The sequence below is a fragment of the Clytia hemisphaerica genome, unplaced genomic scaffold, assembly GCF_902728285.1.
Source record: "Clytia hemisphaerica strain Z4C2 unplaced genomic scaffold, Clytia hemisphaerica genome assembly, whole genome shotgun sequence".
In the NCBI taxonomy this organism is placed as follows: domain Eukaryota; kingdom Metazoa; phylum Cnidaria; class Hydrozoa; order Leptothecata; family Clytiidae; genus Clytia; species Clytia hemisphaerica.
Window position 1 is genome coordinate 1604647 of NW_027103247.1, and position 21597 is coordinate 1626243.

At 35.9% G+C, this 21597-nt stretch overlaps 1 protein-coding gene across 2 annotated transcripts in view; it reads left to right on the forward strand.

Annotated features, from left to right (window-relative positions):
- Positions 1-20572, forward strand: part of LOC136823676 (src substrate cortactin-like) — a 22122-nt gene extending 1550 nt beyond the window's left edge. Inside the window, exons 2-22 of one of the 2 annotated variants that reach the window (XM_067079876.1) lie at positions 9480-9553; positions 9658-9710; positions 10017-10032; positions 10196-10256; positions 10400-10454; positions 10729-10784; positions 11044-11098; positions 11329-11384; positions 11610-11664; positions 12596-12651; positions 12854-12908; positions 13099-13154; positions 13447-13501; positions 13685-13740; positions 14338-14392; positions 14566-14621; positions 14773-14901; positions 16224-16355; positions 18846-19046; positions 19403-19445; positions 19999-20572. In XM_067079876.1, coding sequence (XP_066935977.1) covers positions 9480-9553; positions 9658-9710; positions 10017-10032; positions 10196-10256; positions 10400-10454; positions 10729-10784; positions 11044-11098; positions 11329-11384; positions 11610-11664; positions 12596-12651; positions 12854-12908; positions 13099-13154; positions 13447-13501; positions 13685-13740; positions 14338-14392; positions 14566-14621; positions 14773-14901; positions 16224-16355; positions 18846-19046; positions 19403-19445; positions 19999-20132 — 1509 coding nt within the window. In that variant the 3' untranslated portion in view covers positions 20133-20572. The remainder of the gene's footprint in view (positions 1-9479; positions 9554-9657; positions 9711-10016; positions 10033-10195; positions 10257-10399; positions 10455-10728; positions 10785-11043; positions 11099-11328; positions 11385-11609; positions 11665-12595; positions 12652-12853; positions 12909-13098; positions 13155-13446; positions 13502-13684; positions 13741-14337; positions 14393-14565; positions 14622-14772; positions 14902-16223; positions 16356-18845; positions 19047-19402; positions 19446-19998) is intronic. The other variant, XM_067079946.1, reaches the window with a different exon arrangement.
- Positions 20573-21597: the final 1025 nt, after the last annotated feature.

A 21597-nucleotide genomic window follows, 5' to 3' on the forward strand; every position in this document is an offset into this window, starting at 1 on the left:
AGGCAATTTCTCATAGTTTTTGAAAATGATAATTTTATTAAAAAGCGCCGGGTTATTTTTTCATAAATCCCTTTAGAAGTTTTGCGGTGCATTTTTTTGCTTGCGAGTCAAGTAAACAATATAGCGCTTTCGCAGCATTAATATTTGATACGCATTTTGGCGAGACTCTAGTGTGACTAACTGACAGTTATAGTAACACTAGCATCCCGCCAAAATGCATATCTATCTATCTATTATGGTTGAGTTACAGGAAGCTCTGGGAGCCCATTCTCGCAACTATAGATGCTTTGAGTAAGCATCCTGTCAGCACCTTGAACTGACTACCCAATTCCCCTCACTTGGAATACTTTACAGACAACCGACCAACAAAATTCACAAATCAGATGGTCCTGAGTTCATTCAAATGCTCGCTTCAATAACTTCAAAGATTGATACCATTAGAGACTGCACCCCAGACATTTATATTTGTGGAGACTTCAATATTCCACACACATTGATCAACGATACATACACACAAACAAAAAGCTGTGATAATCAGCTTATATATATTTTAACAGATTTTATGATGCACCTAAACTTAAATCAGACAATTCATAAACCAACACATAAAGACGGAAATATTTAGACTTTTTACTAAAACAAACAATCCAGATATGGTTTTTGACTACCAAGTCACTCCTACCATTCATTCAGATCACCATGGTCCAAGTTGCAACCATATGACTTTCGACAAACTTGTAAAATTTTACCAAGAAAACCTCACCACAACAATTTGACAATTTAATTTCACAGCCACAAATTAATTGGGAAAATATTAAAAAAGATTACTAATATTGACTGGCAGCTATTTTAAACCCCATTTCAGACCAAGACGAACAATATGATACGTTTCTTGATAAATGCATAACGTTATCACGAAAATCAAGTCCCTCAAGAATTCAAAGAATCACAAAACCATTACCCAGAGATAGAAGAGTGCGGATGCGAAAACGCCTAAGCTACGAAAAGGAAATCAACTCAAAAGATTCACCAAAAACTTATCGATATTGAACTTAAACTTCAAGAATCCCTTCCAATGAAAGAAAGAACCAAGAAACAATGCTATTCGAAATAAAATCCAATCCAAATATTTTTCTTCGTACGCAAAACGCTTTTCAAACACAAAACCGAAGGTGGACCATTGAAGGATCCAAAACCAATCAACTGACAAATGACAGTCAAAAAATGGCCAAACATTCTACAAGATCAATATACCTCTGTTTTTATGGAACCACTACCCAACGATAACTTGCCAGAAATCACCGAAAATCAACCAATCTAAGTGATATCGACTTCTCAGAACAAAATTGATAGAGGAGATCGAACTTTTATCCTCCAATGCTGCAGCAACCTGACGGCTTCCCTGCAATTTTCTTAAAAAAGTCAAGTCACAGATGGCGGCCCCTCTCTCTCTAATTGGGAGAAATATACTTGACAAAGGCTACACACCTCAAACTTTTGAAAACCAGTTTCATCACACCCATCTTTAAAAAAGGCAACCAAGGCCTACCTGAAAACTATCGACCTGTAGCATTAACTTCGCATGTAACAAAGATCTTCGAGAAGATTGTCAGAAAACGGCTACAAAATCATCTAGAAGAAAACGACCTCTTTAACGATAATCAACATGGATTCAGGTCTGGAAGATCATGTCTTAGCCAACTTCTTTCGCACACAGATCGACTCATCCATCACATTGAAAAAGGACGTAACGTTGACGTTATTTACCTTGATTTCAGCAAGGGCATTTGACCGTGTAGATCATACAATCTTACTCCATAAAATCGAGAGAAATGGTATAACTGGCAAATTACTGCAATGATCAGATCCTCTTACCGTAACCAACAATTTGTTGACTATCCTCTCCAAAAAGCAGAGTATTTGCGTCCCCAAGATAGTTCTTGGTCACTTCTCTTCCGATAGATCCAGATATTGACCTAACCTAATTCATTCTATTTCATTGCCGACGATACACTTATAGAGATCCTAAAAGTCCTGTAGAATTTATAGTCGACCTAGAAAAAAATTCAGATAAAAGGTTTCTATATACCGTTGGAAAGATAATTTTATTAGCTTTCGAATGAGGGGTAGAGTCACATTTTACACCTTGGGCAAAAAAAGTTATTGACAAAATGGTGACAGGTGGTATTTTTGCTAAATTCCGAAAATGAGCACTTCAAAGGCTTTTGAACAGTTCGCTATAAGTCAGGATCGGCTCATGATACAACCTTGAAACTTTGCAAAACTTCTCTGAGAATGGTAAGGAGTATTTAGAAAATTCAAAATTTCAAAAAAAAAATCGAAAAAAATGATGACGTCATCAAAAATGACAATTTTTGTTAAAAAAAGCATGTTTTTCGACAAAATATAACTAAAACTGTTTTAATGCGAAGTAAGTTTATATTAAAATGACCTAATATTTTCTACACATTATCTGCTAATCATAAAACTGACATAAATTTAGTAAAATTTAGCCATAAACATCATCGATGCTTCTCAAAAGATCGATTCTGAGCAAGGTTAGCTTATAACGAGTGAATTAGATGGTAGATGTGAAAAGTTAAAGCAAACTCCAACGTGAGACTCGATACGACATTAATTCATTTTAAACTATTCGTAAAATCCTTAATAAAAAACACTGACTGGAAGCATGAAAAACATAATTGCAAGAAACCTACTTATGAAGACGACATTTCTAATAAAAAGTTGTACTGAGCTAAACAAAAAAAATATCCATAAAGTTTCTATCTTCAAGATCTACGTCATAAATAGGAACATTGTCCTCATTATCATTATCGATTTCGATATTTTCTACACGATGTACCAAGACACTCTTTGCAAAAAGTGGTACATTTCAGACCTGATTTACGACAGGTACAACGATTGCTATCGCATCCACTTTTGCACCCACATCGAATGATTTTCAACAAGTCAGGAGGACCAGCTTCTTCGTCCGTCATGATTGGAAACAACAAATCTCCAACGAGTTGCCAGCCCCAATTGAGTGGCATGAAGTCTAAGTCTCTTAGATCCCTCCATACTTTGATCTGATGGTAGACTCTTAGCCCATGGAAATATGCTGCCCTTGGAGATGGAGGTAACGTCGAAGGATCGATGCTGGCACGATTGGATAAAACCATTTGCTCGTATTTTGATTTTCTGATAACAGATAATGAATCCGATGGAGAATGAAGGAGCTCAAAAAAACGTATTGTAGCGTTTCCTATTTCTTCAGGAGATGCTTCTTCATAAAAGTAATATTGAGTGATTAAGAGTGATTGTAATTCAGGTGAAGCAGCAATTTTTTGGTATATTGATGTCTTACCAAAATTGTGGATGGCTGAAGTTGTATCACATCCAGTGAAAGCATGTGCAAACAACAAATATTGGCAAAGCTTCTCGTTGTTTGTTGTGATGTCAGATATCTTATAAAACTCCCTTTTGCGGCCTTTCCTTTTGGTCATGTCGCCAAGATATATATCTTTGAGTGACGGATCTTTGAAAGCATGGTGGGCTAGCAAGCAAAGAACATCGGTATCGTCGGAAAATACCGTCACAATTGAATTTTTGGCAATGATCAGTGCTTCTTTCACAATTGAGGTGTCAGCATCGCTAGGGCATTCGATTACTTTGAAGGTAGAGCTAAGATGTGCTGCCAGGTGCTCAACAAAATGCTTCTTGTTCTGGTAGTTCCCAAGAAAGTCTTTCCGATTCGCAGGGCAGGGGTTGCCTCCTTTGATATCGATATCTTGAGATATAGAACCGGCCCTTTTTTGATGTGTTGAATCTTTCGTTGACATGTCATATCCGTCAAACACGATCGTGTCAATCTTTAATTGCTTCAAGAAACTAGCATATCTCTCAAAGATAGTATCGAAGGTTTCGTTCTTCTTCCAGTCGCAACACCACAGCAAAGCTCCACCATCGACGATTCTAACTGTTTCGGGTCCCGTTTTAGGTTCAACCGAGGAGATACCTTTTTGAAGAAATGGTTTTAGAGCGGATTTTTTAGCTGTGCGCATCAGACCATCTTTGAACAGTGCCATAGGATAAGGTGCCAACTCGTAATCGAAATACTCGGCGATTTCCTTCTCGGGTTTTCGCTCAACGAGAACTATCAGTCGGAGGAAGAGTGTCAATGGGTCTACCGTAACTTTATCTTTGTCGATATTCACATTTGAGTAGAGACTTAGCAGATTGGTGATTTGTTTGCTTTTTTTCGCATGAAAATCAGTGTACGATTTGCCTTCCATTTCTTTATGAATTGCTGCCCAAACTTCTTCAGCTTTGTCACAGTTAAGACTGTTGTCGTGATCTACCAGTCCTGATTCAAGAGATACAAGTTCCTTCCCAGCGGTGAAAGGATTGCGATTCACGAACCAAGCCTGTATAAAAATAGAAGGAGAAAGAAAATAACCAACTGTCATCTTTACCCTACAATTTGTTTCTATTCCTATAGTTTTGTTCGGCCTGGGCAGCAATCTATAGCTCAAATCGTTATATAATTTACTCATAACAATATTTGATTTCACATTAGGCTTCTTACAATCCAAATAATATGTGGAGTTGAAAGAAGTGTTTTACCTTGATCTTTTGAAAGTCTTCGTAATCACGCTTGATTCTGCCAGCAAACATCTCTTTGTGTTTTGGTGACTGTGTTGATGTTGATTTGGAGACCATTGAATCCATAGCTTCTGAAATTTCCGCGCAACGATGCATCGTTTTGGTCCAGACACGTAGGACATTCTCCGTTATGCCTTTGCCTACAACCCCTGATCTTCCTTTCAGTGATCTCATCAAGATCTGTTCGATCGATAAATCGGTCCAAATACCAGCCCAACTCTTCAGCGTTCTTCGAACAGTGTGATTGCCTTTCAAAAATTCTGCATAGACTTCTGGTTGGTTGATTTCAAGCTTAGCGATCGACTGGAGATATAGCCTGCAGGATTTTGCATAGTTGTTGTGGCCAGTTGCTGCAAATAGGTTCAACATTGCATTGGTTGTCGTGATGTGTATGTTCCAATCATTGGTCCTTTCGGCTCGTATAAAATCTTGAACGATCCCGGCGTATCTAACATAGCTCGACCATAAAGCAGCCGTTCTTGAATCTGTGGAGACTGCTTTGTGTTTGGCTTCGATCCAATTTTTCAGCTTTACACTCAAATCTTTGCTCTCGTGTTGACTGGGGTCGTCTGAATCATAAAACCCTTGTAATTCTTCTTTTTCTGACGTGGTTAGTTTATTCCAGAATTCTTCCATCAAAATGGATTGGAGTGCAGTCGCACAAAGAAGGTGACCACGGACAGAGCGGGAATAAGCCTTTCCAGTAAACATATGTCCGACGGTAACAGGGGCATAGACAGTTTCAAGGGCTTTATCGAGGCCAGATCCTCCCATCAGATTGCCAACTGAACCTAAAAAGCTCATAAGCTGGTGAAACCCACCAAGACGAACAAACACTTTCATTTTCTTTGATGCGACGATTTCATATGCCTTGATATAAAGTTGGTGGTCAAATGTTACACACGGTACTTGGATGTTGAGTTTGGTACTCTGGTCGATTAAATACAAAAGTAGTGAATACAAAGCACTGGGATCAGTTGCATGCAAATCAATGATCGGCAGCATAGTCACGTGGGATTCTGGTAACGGTTGCCCATTGAAAGTTGCACAAATCCTTGCTCAACCCCAATTAAAATTGAAGAAACGTAAAGGCTTTTCTGTGCTTTGGGAATTGGCAGCACGTTTTAATCTAAGGTTATAAAAAGTCATTAGCAATTTTTCTGATGTCAGCAATTCCTATCATTTTCTAAAGCTAATTGCTATTGTTTCGATAAGGGCTATAAACAATTTTGTAGGAAAGAATGTGTGGTTCTAAACTACGTTTGCGTTAAAACTTTGTCGAAAAACATGCTTTTTTAACAGAAATTGTCATTTTTGATGACGTCATCATTTTTTTCGGTTTTTTTTTGAAATTTTGAATTTTTTAAATACTCCTTACCATTCTCAGAGAAGTTTTGCAAAGTTTCAAGGTTGTGTCATGAGCCAATCCTGACTTATAGTGAACTGTTCAAAAGCCTCTGAAGTGCTCATTTTCGGAATTTAGCAAAAATACCACCTGTCACCATTTTGTCAATAACTTTTTTTGCCCAAGGTGTAAAATGTGACTCTACCCCTCATTCGAAAGCTGGTAAAATTATCTTTCCAACGGTATATAGAAACCTTTTATCTGAATTTTTTCTAGGTTGACTCTGTTTTCGACCAAATTCTACAGGACTATAACACTGATGTTCAATTTCTACAAAACGACCTTGATGTGGTGTATCAATGGACATCATTAAACAACATGCAGCTCAATGGCTTGAAGTTTGAACATCTTAAATACGGAAAAAATGAAGAACTGAAAGAACACTCAAGTTACCTCTCAGACACTGGCTCTCCTATCGAAACCAAGATGGACGTGAAGGATTTAGGAGTCACTCTGGATGTTAACATGACATACAGCAAACACATTACAAACCAGATCGAGAAAGTCAAAAGTATCATTGCTTGGATCCATCGAACGTTCAAAACAAGAGATTGTCAAGTAATGCTAACTCTTTGGAAGTCACTGGTACTACCACACATTGACTATTGCTCCCAGCTGTGGTCACCTTCAAAAAGATATCTGATCCAACAACTGGAATCACTTCAAAAATCTTACCTGAATAGAATCCCTACACTTCAACATCTCAACTATTGGGAGAAGCTCAAAGAAGTTAAACTATACAGCCTGGAGCGGCGCAGAGAAAGATACAGGATTATCTACACCTGGAGCATCCTAGAACAGCTTGTACCAAATTTTAACTATGCTGAAAACAAAGGTGGCATCTTCAGTTACGATAACCAGAGACTGGGTAGAAAATGTTATCTAAAAGAGGTGAACATAAGGCAAAAAAACATATGGAGAGACTCCCTGTCAGAAGAAGGTCCCAGACTATTTAATGCCCTCCCACAATCCATCCGTAACCTCAAAAACTGCTCCAAAACTAGTTTTAAACATCAATTGGACCATTTTCTCAATTCACTACCGGACGAGCCACTGCTGCCGAATTACTTTCCTCTTAGGAGAGCTGATTCAAATAGCATCAAAGTCATGGTCCATCATCGGATTTCTCAAATTGGATGATTGTTGAGACGAACAAAGAAGCCTTCAAAAAGTATGGCATGGGTTGACCCGGGCGAAGGTTTGTTCACTTGCCAAGTGAACTGTTGTGAGTGGGAATCGAACCTTGGTCGTCTGTACAGGAATCAAGGTTGATGTCCACTATACCACAACCCCTCTTTTGTGTATCAAAGATTAATGCTGCGAAAGCGCTATATCGTTTACTTGACTTGCAAGCAAAAACTATGAGAAATTACCTAAAATTTGAGCCATATGTGAAAAAATTTGAGCCAAGCCAACCTTGAAAACTAATTTGAAGATCAACTTCCCAAGAAAAAGATCTACCATCAACTGCTCTAACTTGGGACGATTGGTCGAAACATTGGGACTGGTTGATATCTGGTCTGTATTTTCACTTATATACTGTTAAATCTCTTTGACAACAAATTTGTTTTGATAACTCCACCAAGTTTATCAATCATATTTCTTCGTTCCTCTTAGAGTGCACAGACACTCGCGTGTGTTCCACTACAGTTTTTTTTCATATTTTTATTTAAAAGCCTACTCGGTGCGAAAGAGAAATCGTGTATTTTTTAATAACTCAAATCAAATGACTTTGGAGGTTCCATGAAATGGTGGCCCAATTGTCGTCCCATGTTTTGTCAGATAGTCCCAAAAATGGTAGAGTAGAGCTGCGAGCGAAACTGCGTACCGTGAAGGTGGGTAACTTGCATCAGTGGAGGCTAACATGCATAGCCCTCAAATGAATGACCTGGCTGGTCATTAAAATACAACTACGCAGCTCCGCTTGCAGCTCTACTCTACCATTTTTGTTTTGATTTAACTTTGTATTTTAAGGACTAGCCAGGTCATTCATTTGAGGGCTATGCATGTTAGCCTCCACTGATGCAAGTTACCTGATCTCATGGTAGTTCTTTTGTTTTGAAATTTTGCTGCTTTGATTGGTCAGTCATTTGATGGCTATGCAAGTTTCCCTCCACTGATGCAAGTTACCCGACTTCACGGTATTTCCCGGAAATTTTGCCGGACCTCAAACATTGACCCATTTATATGTGCGGAATTATTTTTACTTTAGCGTATAAACAAGGCCTTAAAAATCTAAGCGCTGTCTCGGGAATTGAAGGACAAAAATTGGTTGGTTGATATTCTGGCTGGTGCACATTTGTAATCGGTCATTTTGTCTCATTTTAGAAGTTTTCAAGTTTTAATTATTTGTCTTGGGAACTTGAACTCGATTCAGGTAACTCTCATCCTTGTTGTTGCAAACACATCCTGTAGATGACTGATGTTGTTTTTTCTGAAAGCTTGATTTCCTAGGTTGACTAACTGTGTGAGGACCCAGCAACACTGTTAGAACACAACAGGGCTGCAAATAAATATTTTAGCTAGTCATTCGGACATTAACTATGTCGACTGAAATCAATCCATTTGGTCAAATTCAAAATCCTCTCTGTACTCAAGTCTCTTTTTTTTATCATCATTATCTGTCTGTGGAACTTTAAAAAAATTGGGATTATTTTGGCTACTTTTGTTTGTACATCTCTGAAATTAGTGTCCACATGGAGATGAAATTTTGTACATAAATTGACCTCATAACAAGTCAAAAGTAGAAGAAAGAAGTTTTTTCTGATACATTCACCAGGTAATACCGTGACATTGGGTAACTTGCATCAGTGGAGGCAAACATGCATAGCCCTCAAACGAATGAACTGTCTGGTCATTAAAATACAAAGTAAAATCAAAACAAAAATGGTAGAGTAGAGCTGTGAGCGTAGCTGCGTAGTTCATTTGTTCTGAAATTTTGCTGCTTTAATTGGTCATTCATGTGAGGGCTATTCAAGTTCCCCTCCACTGATGCAAGTTACCCGACTTCACAGTAGTTGTTTTGGAGAACGCGTGGGTGCCAATAGCACCCACCCCAGCTCAAAATCCTTATTTTCAGCACGGTCACAGCTATTTTTTTTTGAATTTTGCTAAATCAGAAAACTTGGAGTGCGATTAATCCAGTTACAGATCGCAATGTCATATTTTATCATTTAGCAGGATATATTTTTAAACCTCAATAACAAGCCAACTTTTGAAAGTCACACAGAAGGCTAATAGATAAGAGTGACCTTGTTATGAGAAAGAAATTCAAAGAATTTCTGTCCAACTATCTTCTTTCAGGAGATTTTGGTGATATATACATAATTGAAAAAGATCATCAGATTTCAAAAACATGTTAGCCAATCATCTGATGGAGAGAACGCAATTCTATTGACCTTGTTTTCTTTAGAATGATGTCAGCGAAGAGCAACAAAGATGGGGTGCTAAAACTATTGAAGGTTCTGGAAGAATGGAGGCTTTCAGGTAAATTATTTTTTATATCAATTTCCATAGATCATCATTATGATGTTTTATATGAACTAAGTAATTGTTTTTATTGTCTTTTAAAAATCCTCTTTTACTTTCAGTATGACTGGACTGAGGGAAGGAGTTACCACAGATCACGAGAAAATAAAGGAAGGTCAGTCAGTCACATCTCTATCAAATTTATCTTAAAACCAAGTCACATCTCTATCAAATTTATCTTAAAACCAAGTCATATTTCTATCAAATTTATCTTAAAACCAAGTCACATCTCCATCAAATTTATCTTAAAACCAATTTAAAAAAACTGGTTATCAGAAATTTAGATTTTTGAGCAGTAATATCCCTATTGTTTGTATTAATTTAGACTTTCAAAGAGATCACCCTTATAAGCTGAGTTCTTTGTTATGAAATCGAAAAGATTTTTCTGAAATTTACATGAACATATTTATTCTTTTTTCAGCTGACAAAGACCCAACGTAAGTTCAACTTTTGACATTTCAAACCCATATATTTTCATCCAATATTTTATTCTTTGTTTGTACACTAGGAGGAGCTTGAAAATAAAATACTTAATTTGTTTAATATAAACTATATAATTTTTATAGTTTGATCTTAAATGATATTTTATTCAAACCTTAGCAAAGTTGGAAGTTATGGATATGGAGGAAAATATGGTGTTCAGAAAGACCGAAAAGATCAGGTAGGTCCAAGAATTTTTAAAACCATTCAATTTTAAAGATTATAAGATCTCGTTAATATCGTTTGGATTTAGTTGTCACAGATATTTGCAATAAAATTAGCCAGAATAACTTTCACTTATCATTTTTATTGTGACATATTCAGGCAGCTGTTGGTTATGAGCATCAAGAAAAATTGGCAAAACATGCTTCACAATCAGGTTTGAAAGTCTATTCTTTTGATTTTATTTTACTGCCCCTTAAAACCCTTGTCCTTTTTAACTTTAAAAAACTTAGTTTTCCCCAAATTTTGCACTCAAGAATGCCCGTTGAAGATTCCCCTAAAAAGTAACAACTGCTTATTTCAAACTCAAAAGTTGGTTTCCATCGGGCTTTTTTAAAGCTGTCCTTCCTCAATTAAATTTTGGATCTGAAGCTACGATGAATACACCCGTGAATACAGAAGCAATATTTAAATGTTTTAAATTTTTGCAGATCATTCAAAGGGATTTGGCGGGAAATATGGTGTTTTGAAAGATAGACAAGATCAGGTGAGAGTACAAACAAAATAAAACAAAAAAATAGTTATTTTTATATTTTGTTTATGTACCAAAAGACAACAATTTAGCTTCGAATTGCTTCAAAAATTAACAAAAAGACTGAAAGAGCCGACTTAGTTAATATTTATTCCTTTCTCCCAATTATTCCAGGACAGCTGCTTGCCAAAAAAGTTACAAAAAATTATCAATGAATTTATTAAGATAGCTATGAACTTAATTTTCGTATTATTCTTTTTCATACTTTTGTTAGTCAGCTGTAGGTTTTGATCACCAAGAAAAACTTGCAAAACACAATTCCCAACAAGGTAATCAAAATTACATCCTAACATGTTTTTCCGTCCAAATCAACAAATGACACTCAATGATTAATAGACTTAAATCAGAATTAGATATTCAAGATCTATTTGGATTGAAAAAGGGTAGAATTTCTCACTTATAATGTCAAAAGCCACCAGATGGACAAACTTATTTTTCAGTTAATTTTTTCTCTTGTAAGCCTTTACTGGTTAATTAATTAAATTGTTTTAATTTGCAGATTATTCCAAAGGGTTTGGTGGTAAATATGGTGTTTCGAAAGATAGACAGGATAAAGTAAGTTGTACTTTGGCCAAATGGCTTACTCTTTGCTGGCAAAGCTTTCTCATTAAATTCACATTTTTGGAACTTAATGATCCAAGAAGGGCATGTTCTTGAAATTCTACTATTACAAAACTGGAATGACGGTCATCATCAAATAAAATTTCGATCATTTTTATATTTTAAAAATATTTCGTGATTACAATAACTTTAGAAAATTATTTTCTCTTTCATTTTTAGTCAGCTGTAGGATTCGATCACCAAGAGAAATTGGCGAAACACGATTCGCAACAAGGTAAGAATAAACTCTTTGTTCCAAGATGATTTTTATATCTTCTCTTACTCCAGGGTGGGACCGGTATTATCTATGAATACTAAAAAGGTTTTCGAGTATTTTTTGCATACCACCACCCCATTTTAAAAAAGTGGTATTTTAGTCTTTAGTATTTTGGTCTTCTCAGGACAAATTTTGTCTTCTCGAGACTATCTTTCCCAAAAGTGCTGATTTTTGCAGCATAACATTCATTTTTAGCAAGAAAAATCACTAATTTTAGTACCAATGTACTAAAAGAATTCTTAAATTTCATCTTGGACACCACTTTTTTGGTATTTAGTACTACCACTAACCGTCCTTTCGATTGAGAAACACACCGCTACGCCGCCATTTTGATTTCCGTTTCGTGATGCTTCTGCAGCATTTTTTCTGTCGAGGTTTTTGAAGTGCGAATTGTTTATATGCGCGGGCGTTTTTTTTAACCAATCAAATTGCCGATTGGCATTGTTTTGCTTTAGCATTGGAAGGTTTTCTATTTTTCAAAATCTTTGCTAAAAGTGCCAAAGATTGGCGTTCGAAAAGCGAAAAGAACACAGGTCTCGTGGGAACGTTGTTTTGTATGGATGTAAGTTCCAAAGATGTGAATTACGAGTAATGCTCAAGCCCTATCAATCCTTTTTCCTAAGTAGTTCATAGAAATAAAATTGTGACGGAATATTGCCGGATTTTTAAACCAATTTTGAAATACAGGCAGCAACGAAGCTCGCTTCAAAGACGCAATAGAAGATAGACGTCTAGTCGTTTATATGTTTATGGTTTCAATGATTTGTTTTAAAAACTGCAATACTTTTGCAAGATCAACATTTTTGTCGTAGCGATTCAGACCTCGTTTTTTATCTAGCTTTAATAGTTATGTTAGCAAATCCAATCAAACAAATGTCTTAATTTTCAGATTATTCAAAAGGGTTTGGAGGAAAATATGGCGTCATGAAAGATAGACAAGATGAGGTAACAAACCCAAAATCGCATAGAATTTTCATTACTGTTGCTCTAACCGTCTTAGAAATAGTTTGTTTCTTGTCAGCGCCCTAAGAGAATCGATCCCTTACTTTTTATGATGGCGCGTAATTTTGTGAAGCCAAAGGTCAATTTTGCATGTTTGATTCCTGAGATCAGATTATTTCAAATCTTTTTCCTTCGTCTATCATAGTCTGCTGTTGGATTTGAGCATCACGAGAACCTTGCAAAGCATGACTCACAAAAAGGTTTCATTTCTTTTTGACATCATTATCTACTTGTCTTCAATCTAACTTGTTTGAAAATATATAAAGCACTTCTTAGCAAATTTACAATCCTTTCCTTTGGAAATCAATCTTTTTCTTATTTTCTATGGAACGTCTTCCAACTTGAATAAAATCTGTGATACGTGGTATTTCCAATTTTTCTCCTCCACAGATTACACGCAAGGTTTTGGTGGGAAATACGGAGTTCAAAAAGATAGACAAGACAAGGTGAAGTTCTATTCTTATCTTTTACATTTACAGTTTTTCTAATACAGTTGACGCTCTCTAATTCGATCTTCAAGGGAATTGGATTTTCATCGAATAAAGGAGCTTATCGAATAAGGGAGTGTCGTTAACGAGTTGAAGGGGACTTTAGAATTTCATCGAATAAGGGAGTCCATCGAATAGTAGAACGTCGAATTAGAGAGCGTCAACTATATTACATTGAGAAATTCAAAATTCAAAACGTCTAAATTACCCAACTCTGTATTTTAACAAAAATTACTAATTCTTTTTTCAGTCAGCGGTCGGTTTCGAGTACCAAGAAAAATTACAACAACACGAATCACAAACAGGTATTCACAACTTTCAATATCGACAAAATATTGCTAATACGGTAGAATTATAAGCTTGTTCTTGAGCTCCTTTGAATCTGTAAACACGATAACCGGCTTTTAAACTTTTTTTAATTGTTATCGAGAGAATGATTTTACTGCCGTGATAACACTTTGCTTACCATCATCAAAATTCTTTTTTAGACCATTCCAAGGGTTTTGGTGGAAAATATGGCGTCTTGCAGGATCGACAAGATAAAGTATGAATTTTGAACAATAGTTAGCCTAGGAACCTGTTGATGAAAACCCGTTTACTGAATCTGATCCTTCCGATGACCATGACCTTAGTTTAGAGATTCCAAAGTAATCAAATGACGCTAGGACAGTTACTGTAGAATTTCATATTTTGTAATTCCTACATTAGAATGGGATACGAATTAAAGACGACTTCAGGCCGATTTGAGTATATTAAAGGAAGAAATTTTGGCGGGAATTTAATTTGGCGGATGGCCAAAAAAGTTTTTTCAGAGGGAATTTAATTTGGCGGATGGACGAAAAAACTAAATTTGGCGGGAATTTAATTTGGCGGTCGCTTAAAAATTTAACCTTAAGAAGGCGTCAAAACAGCGAAAAAATAGCAAAAACACCTTGAAAGAGATCATATTTTCAAAATGTTTAATTTGGCGGGAATTTAATTTGGCGGATGCCGGAAAAAAGAAATTTTGGCGGGAACTTAATTTGGCGGATTTCAGTCAAATCCGCCAAATCCGCCAAATTTTCTTTCCGCCAAAATTTCTTCCTTTAAGGTATATTAACAGTTTTAAAACAGAAATGTAATTGAAATATGTCTTCTTCAGTCTGCTTTAGGGTACGAGCATCAAGAAAAACTTCAACAGCACGATTCGCAAAAAGGTATCTATCTATTTCATGAAGCTATTCACAAATTATTTTCTTTTATATTACTCAATTTCTCGCAAAAAAAACTGTCCCTAAAAGCCCTATCATGGATGCAGTTTTTGTGTCATTTTCTTTGCTTTCTGATAAGAAAACAGCTTCATTTCACTCTTTACTTTCTCATGTTTTAGATTATTCCAAAGGTTTCGGTGGAAAGTATGGTGTTCAAACAGACCGCTTCGATGAAGTAAGCATTCTCAAAAAATAAGCAACTCAATTTTATTGTAACTTTTCTTTTCGTCGCCGTTTAGCGGACTGTGTTCTAACAGAAATTTTCTTTGAATAATAACTACGAATCAAGAAACGTCCATAAATCTATATATCGATTACAATTTTAGTCGGCTGGAACATTTGAGCAGATGTCAGGTGTAACATCAAGTTATCAAACGGACAAACCAAGAGCGGAGAGTGGAAGTGCCGGAAGTTTGAAAGCACGATTCGAACAAATGGCCAAACAGGGGGATGAGGTAATCGTTTTTTAAGATGATCAAGCTTGGCGATGTATTTTACTCTATTGCTGGATCCTTCAGTCGGATACTGGGATCGCAGTAAAAGAATTAAGGATCGCTTTTGGGGTAGCTTGTATTGCTTTAAAGGAATAACTATAATACAATCTCTATGGGTGGCCCTGTTTTGAGATTTAAAGGGACTTATTATCGTCTTTTGGTTTATCTTTAAAAGTTATTTTTTAAATCTTTTTTATCGCTCTCCGTAGGGTCATACAAGTTTATATTTTTATGTTATGTAAAATCTTTCCGGTTTATTTAAAACTATTTAAATCTCCCATGGCTTATGCAAAAACGTAAGAGGAACATATTAATTAGTTCGTTGCTGTGATTTTACTCGTAGTGACTTCCCTTTTTCGTAAGGGAACAAAAATAGAAATATTCCATAATGAAAATCGTGCTGTTTTTCAGCCAGTCTACTTTATTGACTCGACCTTCGGTCCAAGAATCACGTTTTGAACCCTTTTAGTAGGATTTTATGATGACGTCAATTTTCAGTACAAACCCCTGCGGCGTAACGTAGTGGTATAGTGGTTATCATCTTGGACTCCCGCCTGGGAGGCCCGAGTTCGATATCCACCGTGTCACTTTGGCAAGTGAATATACCTTTGTCCGGATCAACCCATGTCATTTGAGGGGAATTGGGTACAATTACTCAGACACAAGAGTGTGGGTAGATTAGACAAACATTGTGACGTGTCGTTGCACTCATAAGGCTCGGCCTCGTGTGAGGCATCAGGTGTGATGGTATACGCCATGGCTTGGCAACTGTCTGTTAAGTCGCAGTGTCTGTCAGCGCTGTGATTCCTACTCCTTAGGAAGTAGGCCCCATCCCGAATCATTCAGTGTGCATATATCTATCTACCTCTGCAAATAAGATTTTTAAAAAGTTTTCAATATTACATTTCAATTGTTCTACTCGAAATATCATGAATATTAGATACGTTTTTTTAAATTACTTCAATTTGGTTGAATAAAAAACCCCTAAAATGGTCAAAAATAAGACTTTCGAAGCAGTCTCGACGGATGGATCTTAAAGCGTACTTACTGAAAATGGTATGGTTCATACGGATGACTAGATAACGAGATACTTGGGTGTAAAGTTTTATTGTTTCAACTGAAATATCGTAAAAGGTGCTGAATTCTGCTATTATCCATTGAGGATATGATTATCTATTGAGGGCAATTGAGGATCTTACTTGCAAGGAGTTCCGCACCGACAATGGGTGGAAAATTTTACTTGGTTGCATTAACTCACTTATCCTTCATTATTTACTTTGTAGGAGGCTCGTGAAAGAGCGGCCGCTGAGAAGAAACGTCGTGAAGAAAAAGAACAAAGAGAAAGAGACCAGGCTCGTCAAGCTGCTGAAAAACTGGAAGAAGTTCAAAGAGTCCAAAATGAAGCAGCTGAAAAAGTAATTAACACATAAATTGTCCTCGAATCTGTTTTTAGATCATATTATATCCTATTTTTTTCAATACTTACCAGATATATACCGGTAGATATATAGGCCGAAAAGCTTCGGCATCGTCAGTTCAACCTGTACTACGGGAGCCAGGAGTGGGGCTGTCGGAGTGAAAGTAAGCAGGGGAGTTTGACGCGTGTTCCTCACCTCAGTTGCCAGTTGCCTTCACGTGGTGCCCCTGTTTGGAACGAAACAGATCTAGAGGATGGGGTTCACTCAACGCATTAAATAATGTGTGGAAAGCCAACAGTTGAATCAATCCTCCTTTATGGGTCAGAATCATGGGCACTTTCAAAGTCTCTTGCAGTATCGTTAGACGGGAAATATACAAGAATTCTTAGAGTTGTTCTAAACGTTCCGCCAAACACCCTCGTGAAAGTAAAAGCCATGGCTCATGAAGGGCAAACTGTGGTTGTGGGAACAAACATATGAAGGGCAAACAACTGTGGTTGTGGGAACAAACATTTGGCAATGATGTTCTCGTTGACCGTCTCTCATCACCACTTTCGTTTTCGCTTTGTTTGTGTTTTAAAATTATCACTTTTAGTCTCTTGCTCCACAATTTTGTTCTATTGGATTCGCGCCATTTGCAAAAGATCGGATAGAGCTTGGTTTAGACTTTATTCAGCCTTTGTTTTGAAATTTAAGGCCCATCTACATTTTAGTGATTTTAATTTCTGCCCAGAGTTGCCTTTTTCTCTCTTCTTTTGTTTTAAATGTTTTCGAATGTATTTAACGATCGTATTTATTAATGACATTCGAATTCTTTTCAAAACAAAACAATTTCATTTCATAGAAAAGAATATTTCAAAAGCAAATCAAAACATAAAAATCAAAAAGTTTGTGGACAACAACAGCATTCAAAGGACCATATAAAGCATAAGAAAAAATGAGTTCACTTCTTTCTCCTTATATGTTGTCTTATAAAAATATTCAAGTCGTCGTTATGTTAAAAAGTGTGTACGTCATTTTTTATGTTTAAATTCGAAAAGTTATGCTAAGGGTTTAAAAAAGCAACTTAGAATTGTCTTTTTTTTTTTTCGATCTGATAAAAAACAAAGAGTTACACTATTCTTTGTGACCTTCCCACTTTTTCCTGAAAAATTGTCATTTAAACTGGACGGTATATTTAACGCGAGCGAAGCAAAAAAATTAACTGATAACTTTTGACTTAAACAAAAAATTATGTCACGGGGGGACAGTACACGATCCAAATATGGTTAAAAGATATAAGACACCCGGGAAGGTTAGAGTTAAAAGTTGTAGAGATTTCTTTTTTTTTTGTTTGATCGCTTTTTTGAGCCAGCTTCAACATCCAAAGGACTTTTAGTGCGTTCAGCTACAGCTTAACCGGCGTGCGACGCCGGGTACCGGCTAGTTTTCATTATTATTCTAAGTATAATGAAATTAAAGTCTGTCCAGATATAATTGGCAGTGGAAACAAGAATGCCTGTAACTTTTGATAGTCAAATATAATTATGGAAATGTTTTTTGCTTGTTTTAGAGAATCAAAAGCGCTATATTTGAATGTATTTTTGGTTGAAAAATTCGCGATTTTTAGCGGTTAAATTTGCGATTGTAAAAATTGAGCTTTTTTTCTATTCATGCAATAACGTTCATTTTTACACCAGTGGTAGTTCAACCTTAGGTTAAGAATTTTGTTAAGTTTCAAGGCAAACTGAAAAGTCCTTCGGAAGATATGGGACCCGAAATACCCCTTGGTAGCACTTTTCTGTGAAATATCAAATCTCCAACTTATTACTAAAAACGGGGGTAGTGATATGATTGATAAAACAGTTTTTCGATTATAACACATTTTACGATCTTTTTAATGACTTCATAGTCAACTGTGTTTAGTGTTTTGGGAATTAGCAAAGTTCTTTAATGACTTAAAAATAACAAAGACAATATAAGTTCATGCTTACCTTTTCAATAAAAACAATTATACTGTGATTTCACTTCGTTTCGAAATAATCAATGATACCAATGCACCAACACTTAACATTTTCCAACTTTTAATTGCACTGTTCAAAAAACATAACATAACCCCCGTTTTTAGTAATAAGTTGGAGATTTGATATTTCACAGAAAAGTGCTACCAAGGGGTATTTCGGGTCCCATATCGCCCGAAGGACTTTTCAGTTTGCCTTGAAACTTAACAAAATTCTTAACCTAAGGTAGAACTACCACTGGTGTAAAAATGAACGTTATAGCATAAGTAGAAAAAAAGCTCAATTTTTACAATCGCAAATTTAACCGCTAAAAATCGCGAATTTTTCAACCAAAAATACATTCAAATATAGCGCTTTTGATTCTCTAAAACAAGCAAAAAACATTTCCATAATTATATTTGACTATCAAAAGTTACAGGCATTCTTGTTTCCACTGCCAATTATATCTGGACAGACTTTAATCTCTTTTTTTTCATATTCTGCGTAGGCTTTAGCAGAGCAGGAAGCTCAGCAGGAGGAGAGTGTTGAAGAGGACACACCCTCCAACGAAGGTGGTTTCTCATACACAACACAAGAAGAAGATCAACCTGCCCAACAAGAAACACCTGCCCACCAGGAAACTCCTGCCCACCAGGAAACACCTGCCCACCAGGAAACTCCTGCAGCTCAAGACGAGCCTTCTGGTGAAGTATGTGCTATTTTCATCTCCTTCCCTTTTTCCTTGGTCTTACGCAATTTTGCTTTACGTGCGATAATCATGGTACAATAAGATCGTATTGGAGGAACTAAAAAGCGTAGTAAAGTTCACCTATCAATAATGATGTTGTATTTTAGTAAAAAGTCTCCCTAAGAAACCAAATGATCTCGTCCAACTCATCAAAGATCTTGTCCAATAACAAGTAAAGCGAATTTCATTTCAAAAAATCTTCTTAAAAACATGACACTATTAAAGCATCCCTAGTAATGATAATAACGTGGAAAATTAACAAAAAAAAGTTATTGTTTTCCAGAAACAAAAAAATGATGATTCGTTTATTTTTTCAGGATTTTGGCGTGATTGCGATTGCACTGTATGATTATGAAGCCAGTAAGTATAGGATGATTATACCCAGTTGTTCGTCAGTGTGCTTTATTTCGATTGCTTTCCTCAATGAAAAAAAAATTTTTAGGATAATATTTTTTTGGAATACTGTTTTTCGACGCAGGTCGAGTTTAATGGAATGAGGTTCAAAAGATTTACGGGGTTAATTAATTTCCTTAAGTAATTTCGCTTGGGTGATGCATTATAGAAGAAAAATATACAAGTGTTTTTTTTTTTGTTTTTCAACCGGCGCGGTCAGTTAGGTAGATGCGACTGGGTCGCTAGTGGCTTTGCTCAGTCATCAAATTACACTTCTCCTTTGAATAAGTTGTAAAGTTTGAACTCGCTGCTTTCTCCTTTGAATAAAGTTTTAAAGTCTAAACTCGCTGTTTTCTCCTTTGAATAAGTTGTAAAGTTTGAACTCGCTGTTTTCTCCTTTGAATAAGTTGTAAAGTTTGAACTCGCTGTTTTCTCCTTTGAATAAGTTGTAAAGTTTGAACTCGCTGTTTTCTCCTTTGAATAAGTTTTAAAGTTTGAACTCGCTGTTTTGTTTTTGTAGCTGCTGAGGATGAAATCACTTTCGATCCTGATGAACGAATCACCAACATTGAACAGATCGATGAGGGTTGGTGGCGTGGAACGTGCCGCGGAAAACACGGGTTGTTCCCGGCAAACTATGTCCAGTTGGAATAAAAAATGATATGATAATAATTGGGTGAAATATGACTGAGTTTCTGCTCAAAATACCTTAAAATCATGACATCTTGGAGACTTTTATATTTTTCTAAATTAAATATCGAAATGTATTTTAAATCGCATATATACCATGGTATGTCAAATTGGGAATACTTGAACAAATCTATAGGGAATATTTTGATAATTTATTTGATTTCTTTTTGTATTATAATTTCGAATTTTGTTACACTTTTTGTAATGTTTTAAATTTTGTTCTCTAGCTCAAATCTTTGTTTTACATTTTTTTGTTTTTCGACCGTCTGAAAATTTAAATGAACTATAATGAAGGAGTAATACTATTTCAACGATTGAGTAAAAGTTTCATCGATAGATTTGTAAAATTAATTGTAAAATTTAATAACTTTAAAATCATTTTAAAGAATTTTCTATAAAACTTATTTGTTTTGACACAATTTCCTTTTCAAAATAGACCTACAACCGATGTGCATTTCAAATTAAAATCGTTCACTTATGAGGAGTACGAGTGGAAAAGTAACCAGCGAAATATATGTTTACCTAAATCCCGTTGTGTGAATTAGTATTCGCTCTGAATGTGTGTGAATCTTTTAATAAAATGGGATCTCGATGTGAGCGAAGATTAAAGGCGCGAGAATAAAAAACAGGCAAAAGTGAATGGGACTAAAGTATCAACACATATGCACTCCTCTTCAGAAGTTTGAGTATTTTAGTTCATCTTTTCCCTTCATGTTCAAACACTTCCTTCCCTCATCTTTTCCCTTCATCTCATGTTCAAACACTTCCTTCCCCCAGAAAACGAAGGTAGTAGTTCATCTTTTCCCTTCATCTCATGTTAAAATACTTCCCCCAGAAAACGAAGGTAGTAGTTGATTTCAACTATCGTTTAAATGGTGTCGTGTACAAAGAAGTACCGGAGAACAGTTGAACTTCTTCATTTAGGGAAAACCACAATTTTCAAAGTTTTCTACCGTTTTTTATCAAGCATGCGATCAAAAGGTAGTTGTTTGTAACAAAGGCCAAAGTTGTTTGTACTTAATCATAATTTCCTGTTTCTGAGGGTATTTTTGTAGAAGGTAATGAGAACCATGAATTTGGGAAGGTTGCTTCTATTTTAGCACCGCACTTAGAAATCTCAGAATATTAAGGGCTCTGACAAAAAGTAATTTTTTTTATATTTGTCATGTACAAAATATAGGCTTCTGCCTAATATAACCAACAAGACTATGGCATGTTAAACATTTTCTGTTAGGCCAACTATTCCTGAATCTTGAAAATTTGAAAATCGCAATGAGAAAATTTGATGAAGAAGAAAATGAAGAATTTTGCAACTAAGAGTATTTGAGGACCTTATCTTCGGCGAAGAGAAAATATTTTGAAAATATTTTTGCGATGGCGTAACCAAACTAAAAAACAATTTTGGAAACTCTCAGTAAAGCTTCTTTGT